The 25,076-nt window shown below is 45.2% G+C and overlaps 1 protein-coding gene across 2 annotated transcripts; it reads right to left on the reverse strand.

Moving 5' to 3' along the window:
- Nucleotides 1-3,815: 3,815 nt before the first annotated feature.
- On the reverse strand, nt 3,816-24,661 carry ASGR2 (asialoglycoprotein receptor 2). 2 transcript variants are annotated; one of them, XM_068531001.1, is made up of 9 exons: nt 24,537-24,661; nt 24,077-24,330; nt 19,407-19,526; nt 19,135-19,230; nt 18,392-18,463; nt 18,186-18,272; nt 17,944-18,089; nt 4,964-5,070; nt 3,816-4,711 (listed from the first exon to the last, which is right to left on the reverse strand). In XM_068531001.1, exons 2-9 carry the CDS (start codon nt 24,198-24,200, stop codon nt 4,555-4,557), a joined length of 909 nt encoding a protein of 302 aa, XP_068387102.1. In that variant the 5' UTR covers nt 24,201-24,330; nt 24,537-24,661; the 3' UTR covers nt 3,816-4,554. The 2 variants fall into 2 exon arrangements, with proteins under 2 accessions (XP_068387102.1, XP_068387101.1); XM_068531000.1 differs by having other exon boundaries at nt 19,135-19,233.
- Nucleotides 24,662-25,076: the final 415 nt, after the last annotated feature.

The following is a 25,076-nucleotide window of genomic DNA, read 5'->3' on the forward strand; positions in this document are numbered from 1 at the left end:
TGCCAACGCAGGGGACACGGGTTCGTGCCCTGGTCTGGGAAGATCCCACATGCCGCGGAGCAACTAAGCCCGTGAGCCACAACTACTGAGCCTGCGCGTCTGGAGCCTGTGCTCCGCAACGGGAGAGGCCGCGACAGTGAGAGGCCCGCGCACCACGATGAAGAGTGGCCCCCGCTCGCCACAACTGGAGAAAGCCCTCGCACAGAAATGAAGACCCAACACAGCCAAAAATAAATTAATTAATTAATTAATTTTTTTAAAAAAAGTATATGATACAGTATTATTAGCTATAATCACCATGCTGTACCTTAGATCCCCAAACTTGTTAATCTTATAACTGGAAATCTGTGCCCTTTGACCTATATCTCCCCATTTCCCCCAACCCCCAGTTCTTCTCTGCTTTAAATGTATAAGCACTTGTCAACAATCATTCTCAGTTTTGGGAATTCAGCCAAATTTCTATAAAAACAGGAAAAGTGTCATTTAACCTCCTATCTCAAGTAGTCATGTCACTTTTCTCAGTTCCTTAATTGGGCTTGCCAACATTTTATTTATCACAGTCTTTTTAGAAATGAGTTTTTGTTAAAAGGATAGACAAGCTAGAGATTTGGAGAAAATGTTTGCAAACCACATCTCCAACCAAAGGCTAGTATCTAGAATATATAAAGAATTCTCAAAACTCAACAGTAAAAAATGAAAATGAAAATCCAATTAGAAAATGGGCAAAAGACATAAAGAGACATTGTGTCAAAGAGGATATATGGATGGAAAATAAGCACATAAAAAGATGCACAACATTAGCCATCAGGGAAATGCAAATTAAAACCACAGTAATATATCACCACATACCTATTAGAATGGCGCTAAAAAAAAAAAAAAAAAAAATAGTGACAGCAACCAAATGCAGGTGAGGATGTGGACAAACCTCTCCAGAGGTTTTCCATACAAACCCGAGGGACACTGGGCAGGGAGGAATGCAGCGCAGCACACCAGAAGCAGAATTCAAGCAAGTAGCACCAGAATCCTCTTGATGGCCCCAAAGACCAACCACTGGGCCCCCAACCACATCTGTTACACCGTCTCCTTCCGCTCTCCCAGATGAAAGAAGCCTGTGAGAGCTGGGTATAGTGACTGCGACACCCGCACCAAAGGCGCGTCAGTGGTGATTTTCAGACCTCAGGGTTAAAGGGAACATCCTAAAGAGGGGGAAAGTTCCCATCCAAGGGATCAGGCCTAGAATAGGGTCAGCTCTCTCCACAGCACATCGCAAATGGAAAACACGGGGTGAGGCATATGAAATGGTGAAGGGAGATCATTTTCAACCTAGAATTCCATATTTCCACAAACGACCAATCAAGCTATCCAAAAAAGTCCCTTCCTTTTCCAGGAAGCTACTGGAGGGGATGCTTCAATAAAACAAGGGGATAAACCAAGAAAGAACACACGGATCCAGGGAAGAGAGGATCCAGCCCAGGAGAAAGAGGCGGTCCAGGGGTTTCCCAGGACTATAGGGAAGTCCCAAGAAAACTGCTGGCAGGGGAAGGTGTGTGTGTGGGGGGGGGGGGGGAATGGGGGAGGGGAAGGTACAAAAGCGGATCAACAGGAAGCCTAAGGGAGCTTGAGCTCGAGGCCCGATTGTGGGCCCCTTACATGGTACCCGAGGCCATGATCAGAAGTTTTTGTCAATTATAAAAACAAATAACTGACTATAACCAGTTAAGATGACCACGTCACTTTTCACTCCAACTTCTCCTTCACATTTCCCTCTGTGTCAGGTGGCCTTTTTTTAATCCAACTAAGAAGTTGGGTTGGAAATACAGGTTTGGCTGGAGTGGAGAGGGACCCTGCTATGTGCTTTGCAGTCACATCATTCATCCTTAGGGTTGGCTCACCTGCCCAGGCATGGCTTTCACGGGCACTATTGGCATCCACTGTGTAGACTCACTTGGGGGTGACATGAAGGTGGGCCATGAGCTTCCCTGAAGCACTGACATCAGTAGTAAAGAAGAAACATGCTAGAGGAAACCCTCAATTATCCTTCTCTTCTCTCTGTGGAAAGTCACCTTACAACACCTTTGTCACATGCAGAAGTAAACAATAAGTATGCAGCCAAAAAGTGTGGGGGAAAATGGATTTCACAGGTGTGTTGGAAGATTATTAAAGATATTATATCAGTTTTCTGTATTTTGTGATGTTTATGGTAGCTTTCAGCTTTTTTTTCTAACTTAAGTAAATAGTAATTTTTATGCTTAATTTTGTATTCATAATTTTGTATTTTTTCCTAAGGAGGCCTCTCCAAAATTGTGTACATTTCAGGCCCCATAAAACTTGGATTCACCCTGGTGGCTCTAGGAAAAAACTAAAACTGAAGTGTTGGCTATGTGACCAGTTTGCACGTGCAGAAAATTATGTTGTCAGCCTTTTTACAGTTAAGGAAGACTCTGCAATTGGTTCAAAGAATATGAAGCAAATTTTTCAACTATTAACTTCAGAAGAAACAAAAGCTGTGCAAGAAAGGAAATGTAATCAGATTATACTATTTGGTTCAGCAGTTAACAATATTGACACAGCCATAACCGACACAGATTCTGAATTAGGATTTAAACAAAAATTGTTATAGACTAAATTGGAAAATTGTGCCCATCTACGTGATAAAAAGTGACTAAATAATGTCTACAACTGATAAAGAGATATCAGTTTGTGCATATTATTTAGAAGTACAAATGTCAACATTAAGGGAAACAGCTAAAACACTAAAAGTGGTTTCTCTAAGCAGCAGGAGTGGCTGAAGGAAACAGTTCCTGTAACTGCTTCTATCCCTACAAGACTTTAAATTGTATGTATTATTTCTGTCATAATTTTTTAATTTAATGCCAATTACATACATTTTGAAGGAAAAGTCCTAGAAAAATTTGCAGCTAAAAACTGGGAAGTCTTGACCCAGCACAAGCTTAGAAGCAAAAATTGCCTGAAACAGTATATGTGAAAACAAACAAAAATAGCAATTACTCACCCACCACAGAGAATGATTAAATAATATATGGCACATCCATACTTTGGAATTCTCTACCCCTGCTAAATTCAGTGAAGTAAAACCTCTCAGGAAATAGCATAGATTGGATCAATGAGACACTGGAGAGTGAAAAAACAAGCTACTTAATGACATGTAGTATCACATATATGCACATACACAGGAAACATCCTGACAGGAACCCTGTAAAATGGTTCATTTTTATGTGTCAACTTGACTGGGGCGCAGGGTGCCCAGATAGTTGGTCCAACATTATTCTGAGTGTGTCTGTGAGAGTGTTTTGGATGAGACGAACATTTGAATTGGGAAAGCAGATTGCCCTCCCTAATGCGGGTGGGCCTCACCCCATCAGTTGAAGCCAAGAATAGAACAAGAAGGCTGGCCCTCTCATGAGTAAGAGAGAGTTCTTCCGGCCTGACCCTCTCCAAACTGGCACCTGGAAACACTGGCTCTTCCTGGGTCTTGAGCCTTCAGACTCAGACGGGAACCTTGGGGCTCTTCAGCTCACCTGCAGAACTCGGGAGTTGTCAGCCTACATAATCACATGAGCCAATATATCTCCTATTGGTACATATACATCCTATTGGTTCTGTTTCTTTGGAGACCCTTGACCAATACAATATCGATGAAATTGTTAACTCTGCGGAGAAGTGGGAAGGGTGAGGGGAGGAGACTCCCTGTGTCTGTGTGTGTGTGTGTGTGTTTGAAACATTTTTAACTACTAGTATATATTACTTTTGTAATAAAAATAAAACCAAAAAATCTAATTGATTACAGACTCTTTTAAGGTCACTTTCAGAATGATCTCGGAAGGTGCCAGTTTACCCACTGTGGAGACTGTTGGAGACACCATGTGCTGGAGACATGTCTAGGTCTGTCTGGGGTCATACCAATCCTCCTTCTCTTAGCACACCTTTGTCACTGACCTTCGCCAGCCCAGTTCACAGTTCCCAGGCTGACAGTGGAGCAGGGGTGTTTCCTGGAACCTCTTCTGGAGGGGATCCCAACTGCAGGGAACCCCTCAGGGTGTGGGCAGACCCTCCAGCCCCAGCCCATCCAGTTCCCGGCCCCCACCAGTGCCTTCCACGGGGCCTTCCTCTGTTTCAATCCTCTTCCCTCCCTTCCCTGACCCGTGTCTTCAAGATTAGGTGACAAGCACAGCCGTCTAGCACTTAAGCTTTCTCTCCTCCAGACCCTCTCCCTCCGTCTTCTTTGTATCCTACACTTCCCAGTTCCAAATAACCAATCCACGCAGTTTCAAGTATCTGTCTTTTTCCTACTCCATTGAGGAGGCCGAAAATCATAATAGTAATTACAGTGACTTTCAGAAGGAGGCGGGATCTCAGTCTCCCCAGGGTCTAAGCTTCTTCAACCACCCCCTTCTATGTCTCCTCAACCCCTCCCCACGCCTCTGAGGACTCTCTTCTTCCTTTCTTCAAAATGCCCAGTGGACGACTTGGAGGCAGGTGGGGTGCAGGTCAGAGGTCTGCTGGAGGTCAGAGGTCTGCTGGAGGTCAGGACACCTAGATGGTGATGTTCCGCTTTATCTCACACACCCAGCGTTTCACTTGCTGGCAGAAATCGTCGTTCCAGCGGCCGTCCCCCTGGATCTCAGCACAGTCCTCGCTGCCCCCCAGCTCGTGCCCCTGCCAGTCATCTGGCTGAGTGGCAGCCCAGTTCCTAGGAAGGCGGGACAGAGCTCAGCTCTGGACGCCCCCTCATCCCAGCAACCCTCATCCCCACCTCAGAAACGTGTGGCCTTGGGGGGCTCGGGGAGCAGCAGCTGCAGCCTTGGGGTCTGGGAGTCTGGGGTGGGGGGGAATGGCTGGAGAATTTGGTCCCTGAGGGATGAGTGGGAGTGTACTGGGGGAAGAGACCAGATGGCCGTCCCCAGGCCAAACTAACAGGGAGAGAGGAGGAGAAGCCACTTACTTATAATTGTGCCTATAGTCTGTACCATCCACCCATCTCCAGGAGCCATCACTGTCAGTGAGGCCTATCCAGGTTTGAAAGGGGTTCGTGTGTCGTGCAATGAATTTCTGGAAAACAGGCAGAGGGAAGTTTCTAGTCCCTTGTACTTCCAGGCAGGCATCAGCGACGGTTCCCTCAGCCCTCCCCAGCCTGATCTGCTGCCACCTTGAAGCATCCGCTCCCAACACTAGTTCCTTGCTTTTTCTTCTGCAACCATAGCTAGCATTTAGTGAATATTTACTGGGCTAAACCTCGCACTAAGTGCTTTACAAGGATTATTTTATTTAAATCTCATAAAGCCCTCTAAATTGGGCGCCCTAATGATTCACACTTTACACGTGAGGTCAAGGAACTCACGGTAGTCGTGGAGCCCAGAGCATCAGTCCAGTGCCTGAGTTCGTGACCCCTGCCCCCTGACCTGGCCTCCCGTTTTATTCTTAACGCACGGCTGCTAGACTCAGATTCTAGGCTTCTCCTTGTCTTCTGCCCACAGCCTCAAACTCTTGGATCCTGACCCCAGTCCCTGCTGCCCCCATGGGCCCCAGTGACCCATTAAGGATCTCGGTTTCACTCGCCTCTCACGTACACTTATCTGCTCCTGCTTCTATGTATAGCTGTCATTTCTGTTGTTTTCCAGGCCCCAGAGCTTCCAAGCTTGGACCCACTGCCCAGAGCCCTGTTATGACTTGGCTACATGGAGTCTGGCAGTCTGGCTGAAAATAAGATGCTGCCCTGTGTGCGGGAGGCAGCCCAGTCATCCAGCTGGCAAGGGCTGGGACAAAAGTGGTCTTTGAGATAGCTTGCCAGGGTTCATGCACACCTCCTAGGACAAGAGACATCCGAGCAGCTTTCTCTTATAGATATGGCTCTTTCTGGGAACTTAAGTCCCCTGGTTTGGGAGGGCAGCAGAGGGAGGGTGTGATCACCTTGTTTTATGAAGGGAACAGAAGGATGGGTGACCAACATGCACGTGTAGCAGTTCCCTTGGACAGCATATGAAAGGTCTCCAACTGCATTTGGAGGAAAATTTCCTAATTCCACTCTCATGTCCTAGAGACCCAACTAAGATTGCAGTTAGTCACCTCATCTAAAGGCAGGTACAGTAGCACCTTTGAATTCTAGAATCCTGCAAATAGGTCAACATCCTGCACATGAAGGGACAGCCCTCAGAGGCTGGTAGGGCTGCTCCCCAAAATCAAGGGAGTCAACAGAGCTGGAGGGAAAGTGACTGGAGACAAGATATTCTGTTCGCTGCTGCCCCCTGCCCCAGTCCCCTCTTCCCATCACCACAAGAAGCTGAATAACTGAACAAAGAATACAAATCATCAGTATCCAGCCCTCTGTGTTGAAGACTGAGGGGAGGAATGAAATAGTGCCAGATGATCGAAGAAGATAGTCCAGAAGAACGCATCTGCCCTGTTCACGAATAAATAACAGGCAAGAAAGAATTCAGCCCATTCAAAGAAGTTGCACAGGGGAGTATTATCATGGAACTTGTGCAAAAATAAAGAGGATGGAAAGGAAGAGGAGGAAGAAAAAAGCACTGTGATATCAAAAGAGAGGTGAAAAATATACTTTGTAAAGAAGGCATGTTTCAAAACATAAGAGGATATTGGAGAACAACTTACATCCTCAAAAACATTAAAGAGGAGATGAACGACATAAAAATATGAAACAATATATCAAAGAAGAAAGATAACAATGAAAAGTAAAAGGAAGAAATTGAAGAGAAAATTCTGAAGTACATTAAAAACAAAAACACCCAGCACTTCAGCAAAAAACCAAGCCTGAGATACAAAAGATAGGCTTGAGAAAAGAACCCAGAATACAGAGGAAAAGACAGAAAGATGGAAGTAAATAGCAACAAGATGATGGCTATGGGGGCAGACAATGGAGATCATTTTGGATGATGTGCTCCAGAGGAAAAGAGAACAAATGGTCAAGAAAAAATTTTCAAACACAGGGCTTAAGAAAATCTTCCAAAATGTTAGAAAACCTAACTTTATGTGTTAAAAGGACTCTCCTGGCCTCAGAGTAAAAATACAGAGAGAATGAGCAATACTGAGATATATCTGGACGAGGTTAATGAAATTCAAAGATAGAAAAGACTCCAACTATTCATGCAAACATTTAAGGAATGTGGGAGAGAAACGAACAAGGCATTATCAACTTCAAAGTTGCCAAGAGACTAGATCTTGATTGTTCTCAACAAAAAAAGAAATGATAATTATGTGACATGATAAAGGTGAGAGCTAACACTACTGTATTAATCATATTGCAATATGTAAATGTATCAAACCAGCATGCTGTACACCTCAAACTTACACAGTGTTAAATGTCAATGATATCTCAATTTTAAAAATGAGAAAAGAGTGAGGCATGTGAAGGTGTGCTGGTTTCCTCATCTTTCATATGGAAAGTTATATAAACTCTTTTATTGTTTGAAGCCAATAAGTTTCAGCCCATCATTTAAAGTTATGACAGTAATTACTAGTATAATGAAAAACAGGCTACATCTAGTCCAAAATAACACAGAGGAAAAAACAAAAAGAATACATCTCTGATAGCAAATGGCAGAAAACAAAAGCAGCATATAAAACGGAAAAAAAAAAGACTGGATTAAAGATATCTATCTTAAAATAAATGTAAGTGAGAGAGCCCAAAGATAAACCCACACACCTACGGCCAATTAATCTACAACAAAGGAGGCAAGAATACACAATGGAGAAAAGACAGTCTCTTCAACAAGTGGTGCTGGGAAAACTGGACAGCTACATGTAAATCAATGAAATTAGACCACTCCCCCACACCGTATACAAAAATAAACTCAAAATGGTTTAAAAACCTATATATATTGGGACTTCCTTGGTGGCACAGTGGTTAAGAATCCACCTGCCAATGCAGGGGACATGGGTTTGATCTCTGGTCTGGGAAGACCCCACATGTCGCACAGCAACTAAGCCCGTGCGCCACATCTACTGAGCCTGTGCTCTGGAGCCCGTGAGCCACAACTACTGAAGCCGGCGCACCTAGAGCCCATGCTCTGCAACAAGAGAAGCCACTGCAATGAGAAGCCCGCACACTGCAATGAAGAGTAGCCCTCGTTTGCGGCAGCTAGAGAAAGCCCGTGCACAGCAACAAAGACCCAACGCAGTCAAAAATAAATAAATAAATAAATAAACTTATTAAAAAAAAAAAAAACCTATGTATGACATGTCACCATAAAACTCCTAGAAGAGAACATAGACAAAATATTCTTGGACATAAATTATAGCAATATTTTCTTAGATCAGTCTCTCAAGGCGAAAGAAATAAAAGCAAAAATAAATGGGATCTAATCAAACAAAAGCTTTTGCACAGCAAAGGAAACCCTTAACAAAACAAAAAGACAGTTAGATAGCCTCAACCACCAGAGGGCAGACAGCAGAAGCAAGAAAAACTACAATCCTGCAGCCTGTGGACCAAAAACCACAGTTACAGAAAGATAGACAAGATGAAAAGGCAGAGGGCTATGTACCAGATGAAGGAACAAGAAAAAACCCCAGAAAAACAACTAAATGAAGTGGAGATAGGCAACCTTCCAGAAAAAGAATTCAGAATAATGATAGTGAAGATGATCCAGGACCTCGGAAAAAGAATGGAGGCAAAGATCGAGAAGATGCAAGAAATGATTAACAAAGACCTAGAAGAATTAAAGAACAAACAAACAGAGATGACCAATACAATAACTGAAATGAAAACTACACTAGAAGGAATCAATAGCAGAATAACTGAGGCAGAAGAACGGATAAGTGACCTGGAAGACAGAATGGTGGAATTCACTGCTGCGGAACAGACTAAAGAAAAAAGAATGAAAAGAAATGAAGACAGCCTAAGAGACCTCTGGGACAACATGAAACGCAACAACATTCGCATTATAGGGGTCCCAGGGGCTTCCCCGGTGGCGCAGTGGTTGAGAGTCTGCCTGCTAATGCAGGGGGCACAGGTTCGAGCCCTGGTCTGGGAAGATCCCACATGCCGCGGAGCAGCTGGGCCCGCGAGCCACAATTACTGAGCCTGCGCGTCTGGAGCCTGTGCTCCGCAACAAGAGAGGCCACGACAGTGAGAGGCCAGTGCACCGCGATGAAGAGTGGCCCCCACTTGCCGCAGCTGGAGAAGGCCCTCGCACAGAAACGAAGACCCAACACAGCCATAAATAAATAAAAATAATTTAAAAAAAAAAAAAAAAAAAAAATAGGGGTCCCAGAAGGAGAAGAGAGAGAGAAAGGACCAGAGAAAATATTTGAAGAGATTATAGTCGAAAACTTCCCTAACATGGGAAAGGAAATAGCCACCCAAGTCCAGGAAGCGCAGAGAGTCCCATACAGAATAAACCCAAGGAGAAACACGCCGAGACACATAGTAATCAAAGTGGCAAAAATTAAAGACAAAGAAAAATTATTGAAAGCAGCAAGGGAAAAACGACAAATAACATACAAGGGAACTCCCATAAGGTTAACAGCTGATTTCTCAGCAGAAACTCTGCAAGCCAGAAGGGAGTGGCATGATATACTTAAAGTGATGAAAGGGAAGAACCTACAACCAAGATTACTCTACCCGGCAAGGATCTCATTTAGATTCGATGGAGAAATCAAAAGCTTTACAGACAAGCAAAAGCTAAGAGAATTCAGCACCACCAAACCAGCTCTACAACAAATGCTAAAGGAACTTCTCTAAGTGGGAAACACAAGAGAAGAAAAGGACCTACAAAAACAAACCCAAAACAATTAAGAAAATGGTCATAGGAACATACATATCGATAATTACCTTAAACGTGAATGGATTAAATGCCCCAACCAAAAGACATAGACTGGCTGAATGGATACAAAAACAAGACCCATATATATGCTGTCTACAAGAGACCCACTTTAGACCTAGGGACACATACAGACTGAAAGTGAGGGGATGGAAAAAGATATTCCATGCAAATGGAAATCAAAAGAAAGCTGGAGTAGCTATACTCATATCAGATAAAATAGACTTTAAAATAAAGAATGTTACAAGAGACAAGGAAGGACACTACATAATGATCCAGGGATCAATCCAAGAAGAAGATATAACAATTATAAATATATATGCACCCAACATAGGAGCACCTCAATACATAAGGCAACTGCTAACAGCTATAAAAGAGGAAATCGACAGTAACACAATAATAGTGGGGGACTTTAACACCTCACTTACACCAATGGACAGATCATCCAAAATGAAAATAAATAAGGAAACACAAGCTTTAAATGACACAATAGACCAGATAGATTTAATTGATATATATAGGACATTCCATCCAAAAACAGCAGATTACACGTTCTTCTCAAGTGCGCACGGAACATTCTCCAGGATAGATCACATCTTGGGTCACAAATCAAGCCTCAGTAAATTTAAGAAAATTGAAATCATATCAAGCATCTTTTCTGACCACAACGCTATGAGATTAGAAATGAATTACAGGGGAAAAAACGTAAAAAAGACAAACACATGGAGGCTAAACAATACGTTACTAAATAACCAAGAGATCACTGAAGAAATCAAAGAGGAAATCAAAAAATACCTAGAGACAAATGACAATGAAAACACGACAACCCAAAACCTATGGGATGCAGCAAAAGCAGTTCTAAGAGGGAAGTTTATAGCTATACAAGCCTACCTAAAGAAACAAGAAAAATCTCAAGTAAACAATCTAACCTTACACCTAAAGAAACTAGAGAAAGAAGAACAAACAAAACCCAAAGTTAGCAGAAGGAAAGAAATCATAAAGATCAGAGCAGAAATAAATGAAATAGAAACAAAGAAAACAATAGCAAAGATCAATAAAACTAAAAGTTGGTTCTTTGAGAAGATAAACAAAATTGATAAGCCATTAGCCAGACTCATCAAGAAAAAGAGGGAGAGGACTCAAATCAATAAAATCAGAAATGAAAAAGGAGAAGTTACAACAGACACCGCAGAAATACAAAGCATCCTAAGAGACTACTACAAGCAACTTTATGCCAATAAAATGGACAACCTGGAAGAAATGGACAAATTCTTAGAAAGGTATAACCTTCCAAGACTGAACCAGGAAGAAACAGAAAATATGAACAGACCAATCACAAGTAATGAAATTGAAACTGTGATTAAAAATCTTCCAACAAACAAAAGTCCAGGACCAGATGGCTTCACAGGTGAATTCTATCAAACATTTAGAGAAGAGCTAACACCCATCCTTCTCAAACTCTTCCAAAAAATTGCAGAGGAAGAAACACTCCCAAACTCATTCTATGAGGCCACCATCACCCTGATACCAAAACCAGACAAAGATACTACAAAAAAAGAAAATTACAGACCAATATCACTGATGAATATAGATGCAAAAATCCTCAACAAAATACTAGCAAACAGAATCCAACAACACGTTAAAAGGATCATACACCACGATCAAGTGGGATTTATCCCAGGGATGCAAGGATTCTTCAATATACGCAAATCAATCCATGTGGTACACCATATTAACAAATTGAAGAATAAAAACCATATGATCATCTCAATAGATGCAGAAAAAGCTTTTGACAAAATTCAACACCCATTTCTGATAAAAACTCTCCAGAAAGTGGGCATAGAGGGAACCTACCTCAACATAATAAAGGCCATATATGACAAACCCACAGCAAACATCATTCTCAATGGTGAAAAACTGAAAGCATTTCCTCTAAGATCAGGAACGAGACAAGGATGTCCACTCTCACCACTATTATTCAACATAGTTCTGGAAGTCCTAGCCACGGCAATCAGAGAAGAAAAAGAAATAAAAGGAATACAAATTGGAAAAGAAGAAGTAAAACTGTCACTGTTTGCGGATGACATGATACTATACATAGAGAATCCTAAAACTGCCACCAGAAAACTGCTAGAGCTAATCAATGAATATGGTAAAGTTGCAGGATACAAAATTAATGCACAGAAATCTCTTGCATTCCTATACACTAATGATGAAAAATCTGAAAGAGAAATTATGGAAACACTCCCATTTACCATTGCAACAAAAAGAATAAAATACCTAGGAATAAACCTACCTAGGGAGACAAAAGACCTGTATGCAGAAAACTATAAGACACTGATGAAAGAAATTAAAGATGATACCAACAGATGGAGAGATATACCATGTTCTTGGATGGGAAGAATCAACATTGTGAAAATGAGTATACTACCCAAAGCAATCTACAGATTCAATGCAATCCCTATCAAATTACCAATGGCATTTTTTACGGAGCTAGAACAAATCATCTTAAAATTTGTATGGAGACACAAAAGACCCCGAATAGCCAAAGCAGTCTTGAGGCAAAAAAATGGAGCTGGAGGAATCAGACTCCCTGACTTCAGACTCTACTACAAAGCTACAGTAATCAAGACAATATGGTACTGGCACAAAAACAGAAACATAGATCAATGGAACAAGGTAGAAAGCCCAGAGATTAACCCACGCAACTATGGTCAACTAATCTATGACAAAGGAGGCAAAGATATACAATGGAGAAAAGACAGTCTCTTCAATAAGTGGTGCTGGGAAAACTGGACAGCTACATGTAAAAGAATGAAATTAGAATACTCCCTAACACCATACACAAAAATAAACTCAAAATGGATTCCAGACCTAAATATAAGACTGGACACTATAAAACTCTTAGAGGAAAACATAGGAAGAACACTCTTTGACATAAATCACAGCAAGATCTTTTTTGATCCACCTCCTAGAGTAATGGAAATAAAAACAAAAATAAACAAGTGGGACCTAATGAAACTTCAAAGCTTTTGCACAGCAAAGGAAACCATAAACAAGATGAAAAGACAACCCTCAGAATGGGAGAAAATATTTGCAAATGAATCAACGGACAAAGGATTAATCTCCAAAATATATAAACAGCTCATTCAGCTCAATATCAAAGAAACAAACACCCCAATCCAAAAATGGGCAGAAGACCTAAATAGACATTTCTCCAAAGAAGACATACAGACGGCCACGAAGCACATGAAAAGATGCTCAACATCACTAATTACTAGAGAAATGCAAATCAAAACTACAATGAGGTATCACCTCACTCCTGTTAGAATGGGCATCATCAGAAAATCTACAAACAACAAATGCTGGAGAGGGTGTGGAGAAAAGGGAACCCTCTTGCACTGTTGGTGGGCATGTAAATTGATACAGCCACTATGGAGAACAATATGGAGGTTCCTTAAAAAACTAAAAATAGAATTACCATATGACCCAGCAATCCCACTACTGGGCATATACCCAGAGAAAACCGTAATTCAAAAAGACACATGCACCCGAATGTTCACTGCAGCACTATTTACAACAGCCAGGTCATGGAAGCAACCTAAATGCCCATCAGCAGACGAATGGAGTAAAGAAGATGTGGTACATATATACAATGGAATATTACTCAGCCATAAAAAGGAACAAAACTGAGTCATTTGTTGAGACGTGGATGGATCTAGAGACTGTCATACAGAGTGAAGTAAGTCAGAAAGAGAAAAACAAATATCGTATATTAATGCGTGTATGTGGAACCTAGAAAAATGGTACAGATGAGCCAGTTTGCAGGGCAGAAGTTGAGACACAGATGTAGAGAATGGACATATGGACACCAAGGGGGGAAAACTGCGGTGGGGTGGGGATGGTGGTGTGCTGAATTGGGCGACTGGGATTGACATGTATACACTGATGTGTATAAAATTGATGCCTAATAAGAACCTGCAGTATAAAAAAACAAACAAAACAACTAATACTAAACTTTCATTGGGTTATTTGTATGGAAATATGTTAATATAAATGTTTCAGACATTACATGAAATTTCTAAAAATCTTATATTTGTATTTGTATGGAAATATGTATGGAAATATGTTAATATAAATGTTTCAGGAAAAAAAAAAAAAAAAAAAGACACATGCACCCGAATGTTCATTGCAGCACTATTTACAATAGCCAGGTCATGGAAGCAACCTAAATGCCCATCAACAGACGAATGGATAAAGAAGATGTGGTACATATATACAATGGAATATTACTCAGCCATAAAAAGGAACGAAATTGAGTCATTTGTTGAGAAGTGGATGGATCTAGAGACTGTCATACAGAGTGAAGTAAGTCAGAAAGAGAAAAACAAATATCGTATATTAATGCATGTATGTGGAACCTAGAAAAATGGTACAGATGAGCCAGTTTGCAGGGCAGAAGTTGAGACACAGATGTAGAGAATGGACATATGGACACCAAGGGGGGAAAACTGCGGTGGGGTGGGGATGGTGGTGTGCTGAATTGGGCGACTGGGATTGACATGTATACACTGATGTGTATAAAATTGATGCCTAAAAAGAACCTGCAGTATAAAACAACAAACAAAACAACTAATACTAAACTTTCATTGGGTTATTTGTATGGAAATATGTTAATATAAATGTCTCAGACATTACATGAAATTTCTAAAAATCTTATATTTGTATTTGTATGGAAAAATGTTAATATAAAGGTTTCAGACATTATATGAAATTTCTAAAAAACAAAAAAAACAAAAAAAACCAAAAAGACAGCCTATGGAAAGGGAGAAAATGTTAGCAAATGATGCAACTGACAAGGGGTTAATATTCCCAATATAAAAACAGCTCATACTGCTCAATATCGAAAAAGCAAACAACTCAATAAAAAAAGTGGGCAGAAGACCTAAATAGACATTTCTCCAAAGAAGACATACAAATGGCCAACAGGCACATGAAAAGATGCTCAGTATGGCTAATTATTAGAGGAATGCAAAACAAAACCGCAATGTGGTATTACTTCACACTGGTCAGAATGGCCATCATCAAAAAGTCTACAAATAATAAGTGCTGGAGAAGGTGTGGAGAAAAGGGAACCCTCGTACCCTGTTGGTGGGAATGTAAGTTGGTGCAGGCACTATGGAAAACACTATGGAGGTTCCTTAAGAAACTAAAAATAGAGTTACCATATGATCGAGCAATCCCACCTGTGGGTATATATCTGGAAAAGACAAAAGCTCTAATTCGAAAAGATACGTGCACCCCAAAGTTCATAGCAGCACTATTTACAATAGCCAAGACATGGAAGCAACCTAAGTGCCCACTGACACTGGCTTAAGATGACTGGCTTAAGAAGCTGTGGTATATATATATATATATTTTATATATATATATATATATAATATATATATATATATATATTATATATATATATATAAAAAAATAAATATTACTCAGCCATAAAAAGAATGAAATATGCCACTTGCAGCAACATGGATGGACCTAGAGATTATCATACTAAGTCAGACAAAAACAAATATTATATAATATCACTTATATGTGAATAGAAAAAATAATACAAAGGAATCTATATACAAAACAGAAACAGACTCACAAACATAGAAGACATAGAAAACAAACCTATAGTTACCAAAGGGTAAAGGGGGGCAGGGAGGGATAAATTAAGAGTATGGGGTTAACAGATACACACTACTATCCATAAAATAGATAAGCAATGAGGATTTACTGTATAGCATAGGGAACTATGTTCAATATCTTGTAATAACCTAAAATGGAAAATAATCTGAAAAAAATATATAACTGAATCACTTTGCTATACACCTCAAACTAACCCAATATTGTGAATCATACTTCAATTAAAAAAAGAAAAAAGGGCCTTCCCTGGTGGCACAGTGGTTAAGAATCCGCCTGCCAATGCAGGGGACATGGGTTCGAGCCCTGGTCCAAGAAGATCCCACATGCCACAGAGCAACTAAGCCCGTGTGCCACAAGTACTGAGCCTGAGCTCAGAGCCCGCCAGCCACAACTACTGAGCCCGCGTGCCACAACTACTGAAGCCCAGGCACCTAGAGCCCGTGCTCCGCAGCAGGAGAAGACACCGCAATGAGAAGCCCGCTCACCGCAACAAAGAGTAGCCCCCGCTCGCCGCAACTAAAGAAAGCCTGCATGCGGCAACAAAGACCCAACGCAGCTAAAAATAAATAAAATAAATAAATTTTTTTAAAAAAGAAGATAAATGTAAATGAGATACACCCACCTCTTAAAGGCAAAAAGTCTCTTACATATTCAGTTTTTAAAAACCAAAAACAGGGCTTCCCAGGTGGCGCAGTGGTTGAGAGTCTGCCTGCCAATGCAGGGGACATGGGTTCAAGCCCTGGTCTGGGAAGATCCCACGTGCCGCGGAGCAACTAGGCCCATGAGCCACAACTGCCTGCGCGTCTGGAGCCTGTGCTCCGCAACAAGAGAGGCCGCGATAGTGAGAGGCCTGCGCACCGCGATGAAGAGTGGCCCCCGCTCGCCGCAACTAGAGAAAGCCCTTGCACAGAAACGAAGACCCAACACAGCCAAAACTAAATAAATAAATAAATTTATTTATTTAAAAAAAAAAAAACCAAAAACAACTACACACAGCCTGTAAGAGAAATACCTTAAGCTTAGCTGAACAGTAGAGTAGCATCACACGGGTGGGGCAGGGGGGAGACCTTAAAAAATCTCAGTGCCCAGGATGAATCCAAGATTAATTAAATCAGAATCTTTGAGTGTGAGACCAGGTGTCAATATGTTTTAAATTCCTCAAGAGCTTACAATATACTGCAAAGGCTGAGAATCACTCATCTATAAGAGACTCAGAAAGGTTGGAAATAAAAGGATGGGCAAAGATACACGAAGTAAATGCACACGAAAAGAAATCAAGGACCAGTCTATTCATATCACATGAAGACAAATTCAAGGCAAAAAGCATTAAACAGCACACTGACATTCACTTCAAAATGATGAAGGTGGGGACTTCCTTGGTGGCACAGTGGATAGGACTCTGCGCTCCCAATGCCGGGAGCCCGGGTTCGATCCCTGGTCAGGGATCCCACATGCATGCCGTAACTAGGAGCCCGCCTGCCGCAACTATGGAGCCCGAGAGCCACAACTAAGACCTGGTGCAACCAACCAAATAAATAAATAAATTTTTTTTTTTTTTTTAATGATGAACGTACAATCCCATCCACCATGAAGTTGTAGCCGGCATGAAATTTTGTGGACCAAATCACAGACTGCTGAAATCTTAGGTTGACCCACATGAAATTGATATTTTATACGCCAATACTGATAGAATATTGGCAATTTCAACCTGATTGGTAAAGCAAGGTATGTTTGGAATCATTCTACCATGCAGAATGTGTGGCAAGTTACTTAACCTCTCTGCTCTTTAGTTCCCTCATCTCCATGCCCCGCAAAGTGGGGAATAACAAGAATGCCTACCCCATAGGGTTGTGAGGATTAAAGTGGATACATAAAAGTGCCTGGCACATAGTAAGGACTCAGTAAATATAACCATTTACTTTTCCCAGAAATGCCCCACCTGTTCTAATGGGTTGGTTCTTCCCTGTGAACTTGTTATTTGGGGTTGTGGTCTGGTGATAGCATCACGAAGGGAGACCTGGGGTGCTCTGGAGAAACCCAGTAACCCACAGCAGGTGAGTCTCTGGGAATCCCGCCCACTCTGTTCCTTTCACCCAAGGGACCATCACATGCCAAGGCCAGCACACAGCAACCAGGGACTCTCAGCAGCTCCACTGTGTTCTCCACCCAAGTCCCCGCCCTTTAGTTCATCCTGCCACATATTCTGTCTCCTGACCTGCTCCTCATCACCTGGTCACCTGGCTCCTGTCCTTTGCCCCAGCTCCGGGCTGTAATCTCCCACCTCTTCGAATCAATGGCTTAGATGCCATCATGGATCTCCCAGAGCTGGGCCAGACTTCTGCTTCTGGATTCTTCCTCAGGTTAGAAAAAATAACAAAACAAGCCTGACCCAGCCTCCCAGAGTTTGCATTCCCAAGGTTTCCTCCTGCCTTTGGGAAAGGTACGGTTTCACCTGTTCCTCTCTGGAGTTGATGACCACCAGGTGGGCGTCCTCCAGCTGGCAGTACTTCTCAGCCTCGGGCCAGGGCTTCCCGGAGCGAGAGAACCAGTAGCAGCTGCCTTCATAGTCCACCCAGCTCACGGGGCAGCATTCTGTGCCTGAAGGCATCGGGGGGCAGAGGGAGATGAGATCCAGCTGGACGGGACAGGCAGGGGGGACTGGAGACCCCCCACCCCGCCCCGCCCGGTCCCTACCGTTACTCTGGAGGAACGCCAGCTGACAAGCCAGCGTGCGCATATCCACCGGGAAGTGCTTCAGATGAAGCAGCAAAGTGGCATGATCTAGGGGCCAGAGTGATGACAATGGTGTGGGCGGTGGGTGTGCCCACCTACCAGGACTCCAGCATTTGGCTGGGGAAACACAACAAACACACACACACACTCAAGGGAGAGTCTCTGACCTGCTTTCAGGTCTTGCTGCTGTTTTTCCAGCTTGGCTTCCAGAGATGTCACCTTGTCACCGGCGCTGCCTCCTGAAAAAGAGGAAAGCTAAACTGTTTTCCCTCCGTTCCGCATCCCCTACATCCCTCTATCCTCACACCACTGGAGCACCAGTCTGGGCCACCATTACCTTGACGTAGGACGTTGCACGCCCCGCCCACTGGTCTCCCCGACTCCGCCCACTCTTCCCGACGCTGCGCAGTGATTTTCTGAAGCGTAAACTGCGCAGGCCTGTCCACTGCTAAATCCTTCCGATGGAACCCCACTTTCTCAAAATAAAGTCTCACGAGTTAGCACGGCTTGCCTGCATGGCCCAGCCCCTACCCACCTCTCTGGCCCACACCTCCTGCCACACTGGACGCGTTTAGAGTCCCAGAATGGGCAGTGGTATTCCTCATGCCCCAGTCATCACAGACTCTGCTCTCTACCTGGCTCTAACCTCCATCCTCCACTCTAACACCCACTCATCCTTCAGGGACCCTTGGCTCAGGAATCAGCATCCTTGGAAGCCTTTCCCAGCTTCTCCGGTTGGGTTATCTGCCCCCACGTGTGCACACCCTGCCCCCAGCACCCCCCAAACACTCCCCTATTGCAGATCCAGCACTGGGCACCCAGAACGGAGTCCAGCAAACCCATGCTGATAAACCAACTCCTTGACCATCCAGCCCATCCCAGTCCCTCCCCTAGGGGCGTGCCCACTCACCATGGGAGCTTAGAGCCAGGATCTCCATCAAGGTGCTCGAGGAGAAGTTGCTGAAAGTTTCCTTTAGGGTCTGCAGCTCCACTTGCAGCTGTGCTCCTTCTCAGACGGAACAGGATGAAGTGGGTTGCGCTGTGTTCCATATCACCGTCCATCTGACTGTCCCCTTCCCCACCCCAGCACTGCCCCCATCTCTTCCCCTATCGTGGCTCTCATTGCCCCCAGCACTGCCCGTATCTCCTCCCCCACTGCTGCCCCACCCCTGTGACCCTTACTTTGGGACCCCATCACACAGACAGCCACCAGCAGCAGGATGTTGAAGCCCAGGACAAGCAGACTGAGGCGGAGCTTGGAGCAGAGACGCTGCAGTTCAAAGGGCTGGGGAGGAGGCGTCCCTGCAAGAGAAAGGATGTCAGGACGAGGGGCATCGGAGGCAGGGGAGCTGGAGAGCCAGCGTCATGGAGCGTCAGGGAAACAGAGCCTGAGGACGTACAGCCTTGTGGGGGGGATGGCGGGAGGAAAGTAGAAGGGGGTGCTATTGGGGGAGTCAATGGGCTTTACCCCAGCGTTCATGCAGCGTGCACACACACACACTTGCACACTCGCACCCACAGGAACTCATGCAAACACGCACACACACACAGGTGCATATGACGCACATGCATGTGATAGTCACATCATCTGCGTGCAGAGCCTTGATCTTGGACCTGGGGGTCCTAGAGGCTAGACCCTGTCTTAAAATTTGTCTGGGCCCATCAGACAAATCCAAAACTGGGACAACCGTCCCCAATTCCACTGGGATCCTTAAGTCAGGGTCATTCCACCATGGACCACTCCCCAGGGGTCGCCCCCCAAGCCCATCCTCCCATCTCCCACCACTCAGGGCCTCCTTGCCCTCTTCCCTCCGCCCTTGCCCCCCAGAAACCTCTGTTCCACCATAAACCTTCTCCCCTTAGCACTCTATCATCTCACAGAAACCTCTCCGTCCCCCCCGACCAAGCTGAGCCCTGACCCCCCCCCCACACACACACAATCACACACACTTTTTTCATTTCACACTCATGAGTGCACTCTCCTTAGCACATTCTCACACACGCACTAAGATGCCCGTCCTCTCACACACTCTCGCACATACTACAGCACACATAACACACTCACACACATTCTCACACACCCACACGCTCTCACACTCGTGCACCCACATCTTCGCACACGCAGAGCTGGCCTCTCCCCTCCTGCCAACTCTGCAGGCTTGGCGGTGGCTGTCCCCCCCAGCCCTGGGCTCCTGCTTTTGTGTCTTCCTCCTGCGAACAGAACGCTTCCTCTTCTCCGCCTTGGACCCTGAGCCCCCTCTCTCCACACCCAAGCACCCCCTCATCCACCCAGAACTCTTGACCCCTCACACCAAGGACTGTCACCTTCTTCCACGTCAGCCACACCCAGCCTTCCTCTTGACCCAGACAGGCATGTCTCTGACAGCCCACTGCCCACTCCCCCCTCTCAGCATATCCTCCCCTTTTCCTCTCACCCCCCACAAGTCTTCCTCAATCCCCTGGGAGAGAAGCTCTCCCAGACCACAGTCTTCCCCACCCAGAGGGGACCCCACGGCTGAGCCCTGACTGCTCTCTCCAGCACCATCCACTCAGTGGGCCCTTGTCCTGCTTCCCACCCTGACCTATGACCTATAAACCCCTGACTCTGGGTCAGCTCAGCATTTATCTCTGCACCTCTACCCTGAAACCAGACCCTCCACGGCTCATCAGTTGTGCCACCAACTGGCTCTGAGGTCACAGACAAGTCATTGAACCTCTGGGCGCCTCCATTCTCTCATGTCCACTTAAATGAGGAATCTAAAAGAGTCAAACTCATAGGAATTGAGGGTAGAATGGTGGTTGCCAGGGGCTGGGGAAATGAGGAATTGCTGTTCAAGGGGTATAAAGTTTGTCATGCAAGTTGAATAAGTTCCAGAGATCTGCTGTACAACATGGTGCCCGAGCTCACAATGGGCTGCTGGGCGCTTAAAAATGTGTCAAGTGGGTACATCTCATATTAGGTGTTCTTACTGCGATTTTTAAAAATTGGGATAAGAACAGTAGCTCCCTGAATGGATTATTCCGAGAATGAAATTAAACATAGAAAGTGCTGCATAGGCAAGTTTGAAAGTAAAAAAAACGGGTCTAAACATGGACTCAGAGGGGCTAGATTTACCCTCCTCCCAGGAACAACCACAACAAAAGACAGATAGCTGTAAGACACAATATTTTTCGAGACACTGGGATTCAGGAAACAAAGGGCAATGATCCCTGTGGAGACAGGAAACAAACAAGGTGAGCTGTCTGATTGCCCCAGCCTCCTGCTGGGAGAAAGTTTTCAGGCCACAGGGCAAGGAGGGGAAATCCAATCAGAGCCCAGCAGACTCCCCTCCCCGAGTCAAAGAGACAGAGCTGGGAGTCTGTCTGTGGAGACCAAAGGGGTCAGAATTCACAGGACAGAGGATCAGAGAAGAGAGCTGCAGAGAGAATCCCAGAGATCTGAGGAGGGTTCCCCTCAAGCAAGCAGCTGAGTACTGATCAACACATGAGTGTAAGGAAAGCTACCCAAGGCCAGGAGAAAAACAATCCAAAAGCATTAGGGAACATTGCCTGGCAGGAATAGGGCCAAGAAGAGTGCCTATTCCCACCAGCCAGACTGGAAATCTCATAACCCACAGGGCACTGGGTAGAGTACCCAAGAAGTTCCCAACCCATCTAACAAATTATGAAAGCGAACCCAAAAGGATCAAATTGACTCCAAGTTACTTAACTGCATCCCAGAACAAAGCTCATGAATATTTAGAAGAATACAAATATATCCAGCACACAACGAGGTAAAATTCACAATGTCTGGCATCCAATCAAAGATTACCAGGCATACAAAGAAGCAGGAAAACAAAACTCATAATGAGGAGGTTAATAAATCTACCAAAACTGATCCAGAACTGACACAGATGTTAGAATTAACAGACAACGACATTAAAAGTTATTGTAAAATATTCAAAAATTAAGTTGGCTACCAAAGAAGATATTTAAGAGTCCCAAGTTGAACTTCTAGACATGAAAACTACAATGTCTGGAATGAAAAATACACTGGATAGAATTAACAGACGATTAGACATGCATAAGGAAAGACCAGTGAACTTAGAGACATAGCAATAATAACTATATAAAAAGAAACACCAAGAGAAAAAAGAATCCCACCCCTCCTTCCAAAATAGAAAGACCACCAGTGAGCTGTGGGATCACTAATATATGTGTAATTGGAGTCTTGATGGAAAGGGGAGATGGGGATGCAGAAAAATTTTTCGAGGAAATAATCGCCAATATATTTCTAAGTCTTCGGAAAACTATAGGTATATAAAAGGCTGGGAAGAATGGAATGTGGTCCCTGGTAAGCAGGTGGCAGATGTCAGCTGTTGACTTAAAAAAAATGTTCGAGTTCAGTTTTATTTGGGGCAACATGAGGACTGCAGCCCGGGAGACAGATAACTCTGAGAAACTGCCCCGAGGAGGTGAGGGGAGGAGCCAGGATATATAGGGGTTTTGCAACAAAGGGCAGGTAATTGGGAACATCAAAAGATTATTGTTAATTAAAGAAAACCAGCAATCCCAAGTTAAGGAATTTAGTGCTTTTCTATGTATGGGAAGATGCAAGAGTCTGGGCTCACTGAAATCATTCCTTTGATATGCACCTCAGCCATCTGGGGCCAGTATCCTGTATTTTCACATCCTGAGTTTCCTCAGGGCTCACCGCAGGGAGTGGCTGCGGTCTGCTGGCTGCTAGATGGCAGGTATTCTTTTCAGCCCCAGAGTTTCCTCAGGGCTCACCGGCTCACGTTGGACGGTTGCAATCGTTGATGACTGTGACATCCTTTATTTATTGATATGGCAGGAAATATTCCATTTATAAATATTCCATTTATCACAGCCCACATGAAGGCAGCAGAGGCTGCTGGAGAGAAACGTACTGATGGTTGCACCTGCTCGGTCTCACCCTGCAATGCTGTCCACCAGGCCTTTTTTGGGTGAGCCCCCTCTCCCACGAAATCCAAAACCTCTGGACTCTCTCCAAGCCTCCTGTTTAAACACTGAATCCTCTTGTCTTCCGAAGATTCAACAATATCCAAAATCATTTTTGAGTGTTCACTACCTACCAGGCAGCACGTGGGCCCCGGGGGTGCAGAGGGGAGTAGACAGATATGGCCTCTCCGCGTGCAGCCTACTGCCTGGTGGAAAGGTCTGCCAGCCCGCTACCCCAGGAAAGAAGTGTGGTGGGAATACCTGTACTTCCTGCTGTTCCTGCCCTGCCCAGCTCCCACCCTCACCTGCAAGAGCACCTGCCCTCCCTTGGTCTGCCAGCCTCAGGACTGAGGGGTCCCTCCTCCCAGCCCAGGCTAACCAATCCTCCTCCCAGCCCAGGCTAACCAATCCTCCTCCCTGAGCTTCGAGTCCCAACCCCTCCTGGTCTCCACAGAGCTTCACTCCATCACCAGCACGCACACCTGACGCCCCTCCCCCACCCCAGCTCCAGCCCTGCAGCCTAGAATTGCTCAGATCTTTCTCACCCGAAAACCTTCTCGCAGACATTTGGAGCCTTCGGTCAAGATTTGCTAGAGAAGGATCCAGGCAGGGGGCTTGGGGTAAGTGGGAATCTTCCAGAATCTGTGTGCTCTTTCCCTCCAACACACACCTACCCATCCCACACACACACAGACACACGCACGGCACACGCTACTTAGGTTGGAAGGAAGAGGGGAGACCCCTTTCTTGGGGTCCTGGGGGTGGAGCAGGAGGGGAGGTCAGGGGATAGTCCCTGGTCACAGAGTGAATGTGACAGAGACCTCGGAGGGACAGAGGGCGACCAGGAGCTAGACCAAGGTGGAGCGAAGCCCCAGACACCAGACACTTGCCTTTCCAGAATGGATCTTCTCTCCGGGGACTGTGCCCGCGAGTGCCTGGGCCCTCCCCTCTGCAAAGCTGGTGGTCGTTCTCCTCAGAGTCCAGCTGCTGGATGTCCTGAAAGTCCCTCGCCATGCTGGGTCCTGGGCTGTGGCTGGACCCGGGCTGGGGCTGGGGCTGGGGCTGAGCTCGGGGTTGATGCTGTGCTAAGATGCTGATTCAGGCGGAGGCTGATAGTAGGTCGAGGCAGCGGTTTGGGTTGGATCTGAGGTTGGCGGGAAGCGTGGGGCTGAAATACAGCTGGGTCCCATCCTTCCTCAGGAGATGCCTGGGCCTTGACATGGCCGGGAGCCTCCCCTCCATACGTTCCAAATCACCCCGCATCTTCCCATCAGCCCCCCACTCTCTCTGAACCAGGGTCTCTTTAATCCCAGACATCCCCGATCCCGCCTGCCTCCCGACCTCGGTTACCTGCTACAGGTTTGGAGGGCTGACTCTCCAGTCTCCCAGGCAGCCCAGGCCCCAGGGTGAAGGAGGGGCTTGAGCCTGGAGAAGTGGAGCAGGTGGCGCTCACAGAGGAAAGGAGGGAAGGGGAGGGGGCCGGTCCAGGCGAGGGCCCTGAACCCGTGTGTCTGAGTGTCCAAGTGCTTCTAACCTGGCATCTCCTGCCCCTGGGACTTTGGACGGTAAACAGAAGTGGCTGGAACTCAGGCAGAGCGTGATGGGGGCGGGGGGCAGGACTATCTCTGTCCCTCACAGAGAAGGGGTCTCTTCGGTCTGTCCGCTTTCCCCCCACAAGCAAGTCACCTCACTCCCTCATGGCACATTTGGGAGGGGGCCAGGCCAGGAGGGGCCGGGGTGCAGTTGGCTCTTCCCCCTCTGCCCCTCCCCCCTTTCACTTCCCGCCTCTGCATTTCCCAGAATTGTTGGGCAGATATCCCTGACCAGGATCAGAGAGGTCGCTTCTGTGCTCTTGCCCAATCCGGCATCTGAGCCTAGGCGCACCGCGCT

Source organism: Eschrichtius robustus, chromosome 20 (assembly GCF_028021215.1).
Source record: "Eschrichtius robustus isolate mEscRob2 chromosome 20, mEscRob2.pri, whole genome shotgun sequence".
NCBI lineage: Eukaryota > Metazoa > Chordata > Mammalia > Artiodactyla > Eschrichtiidae > Eschrichtius > Eschrichtius robustus.

Bases quoted from the DNA above. Each gene is read 5' to 3' on its own strand.
- ASGR2 (XM_068531000.1), bottom strand. From the start codon at position 24,200: ATGGCGAGGGACTTTCAGGACATCCAGCAGCTGGACTCTGAGGAGAAC. The intron at 19,234-19,406 runs GTAAGGGTCACA...GTTCCGTCTGAG, and splicing joins CTGTGTGATGGGGTCCCAAA to AAGGAGCACAGCTGCAAGTG. The intron at 4,712-4,963 runs GTAAGTGGCTTC...CCGCCTTCCTAG, and splicing joins GACTATAGGCACAATTATAA to GAACTGGGCTGCCACTCAGC.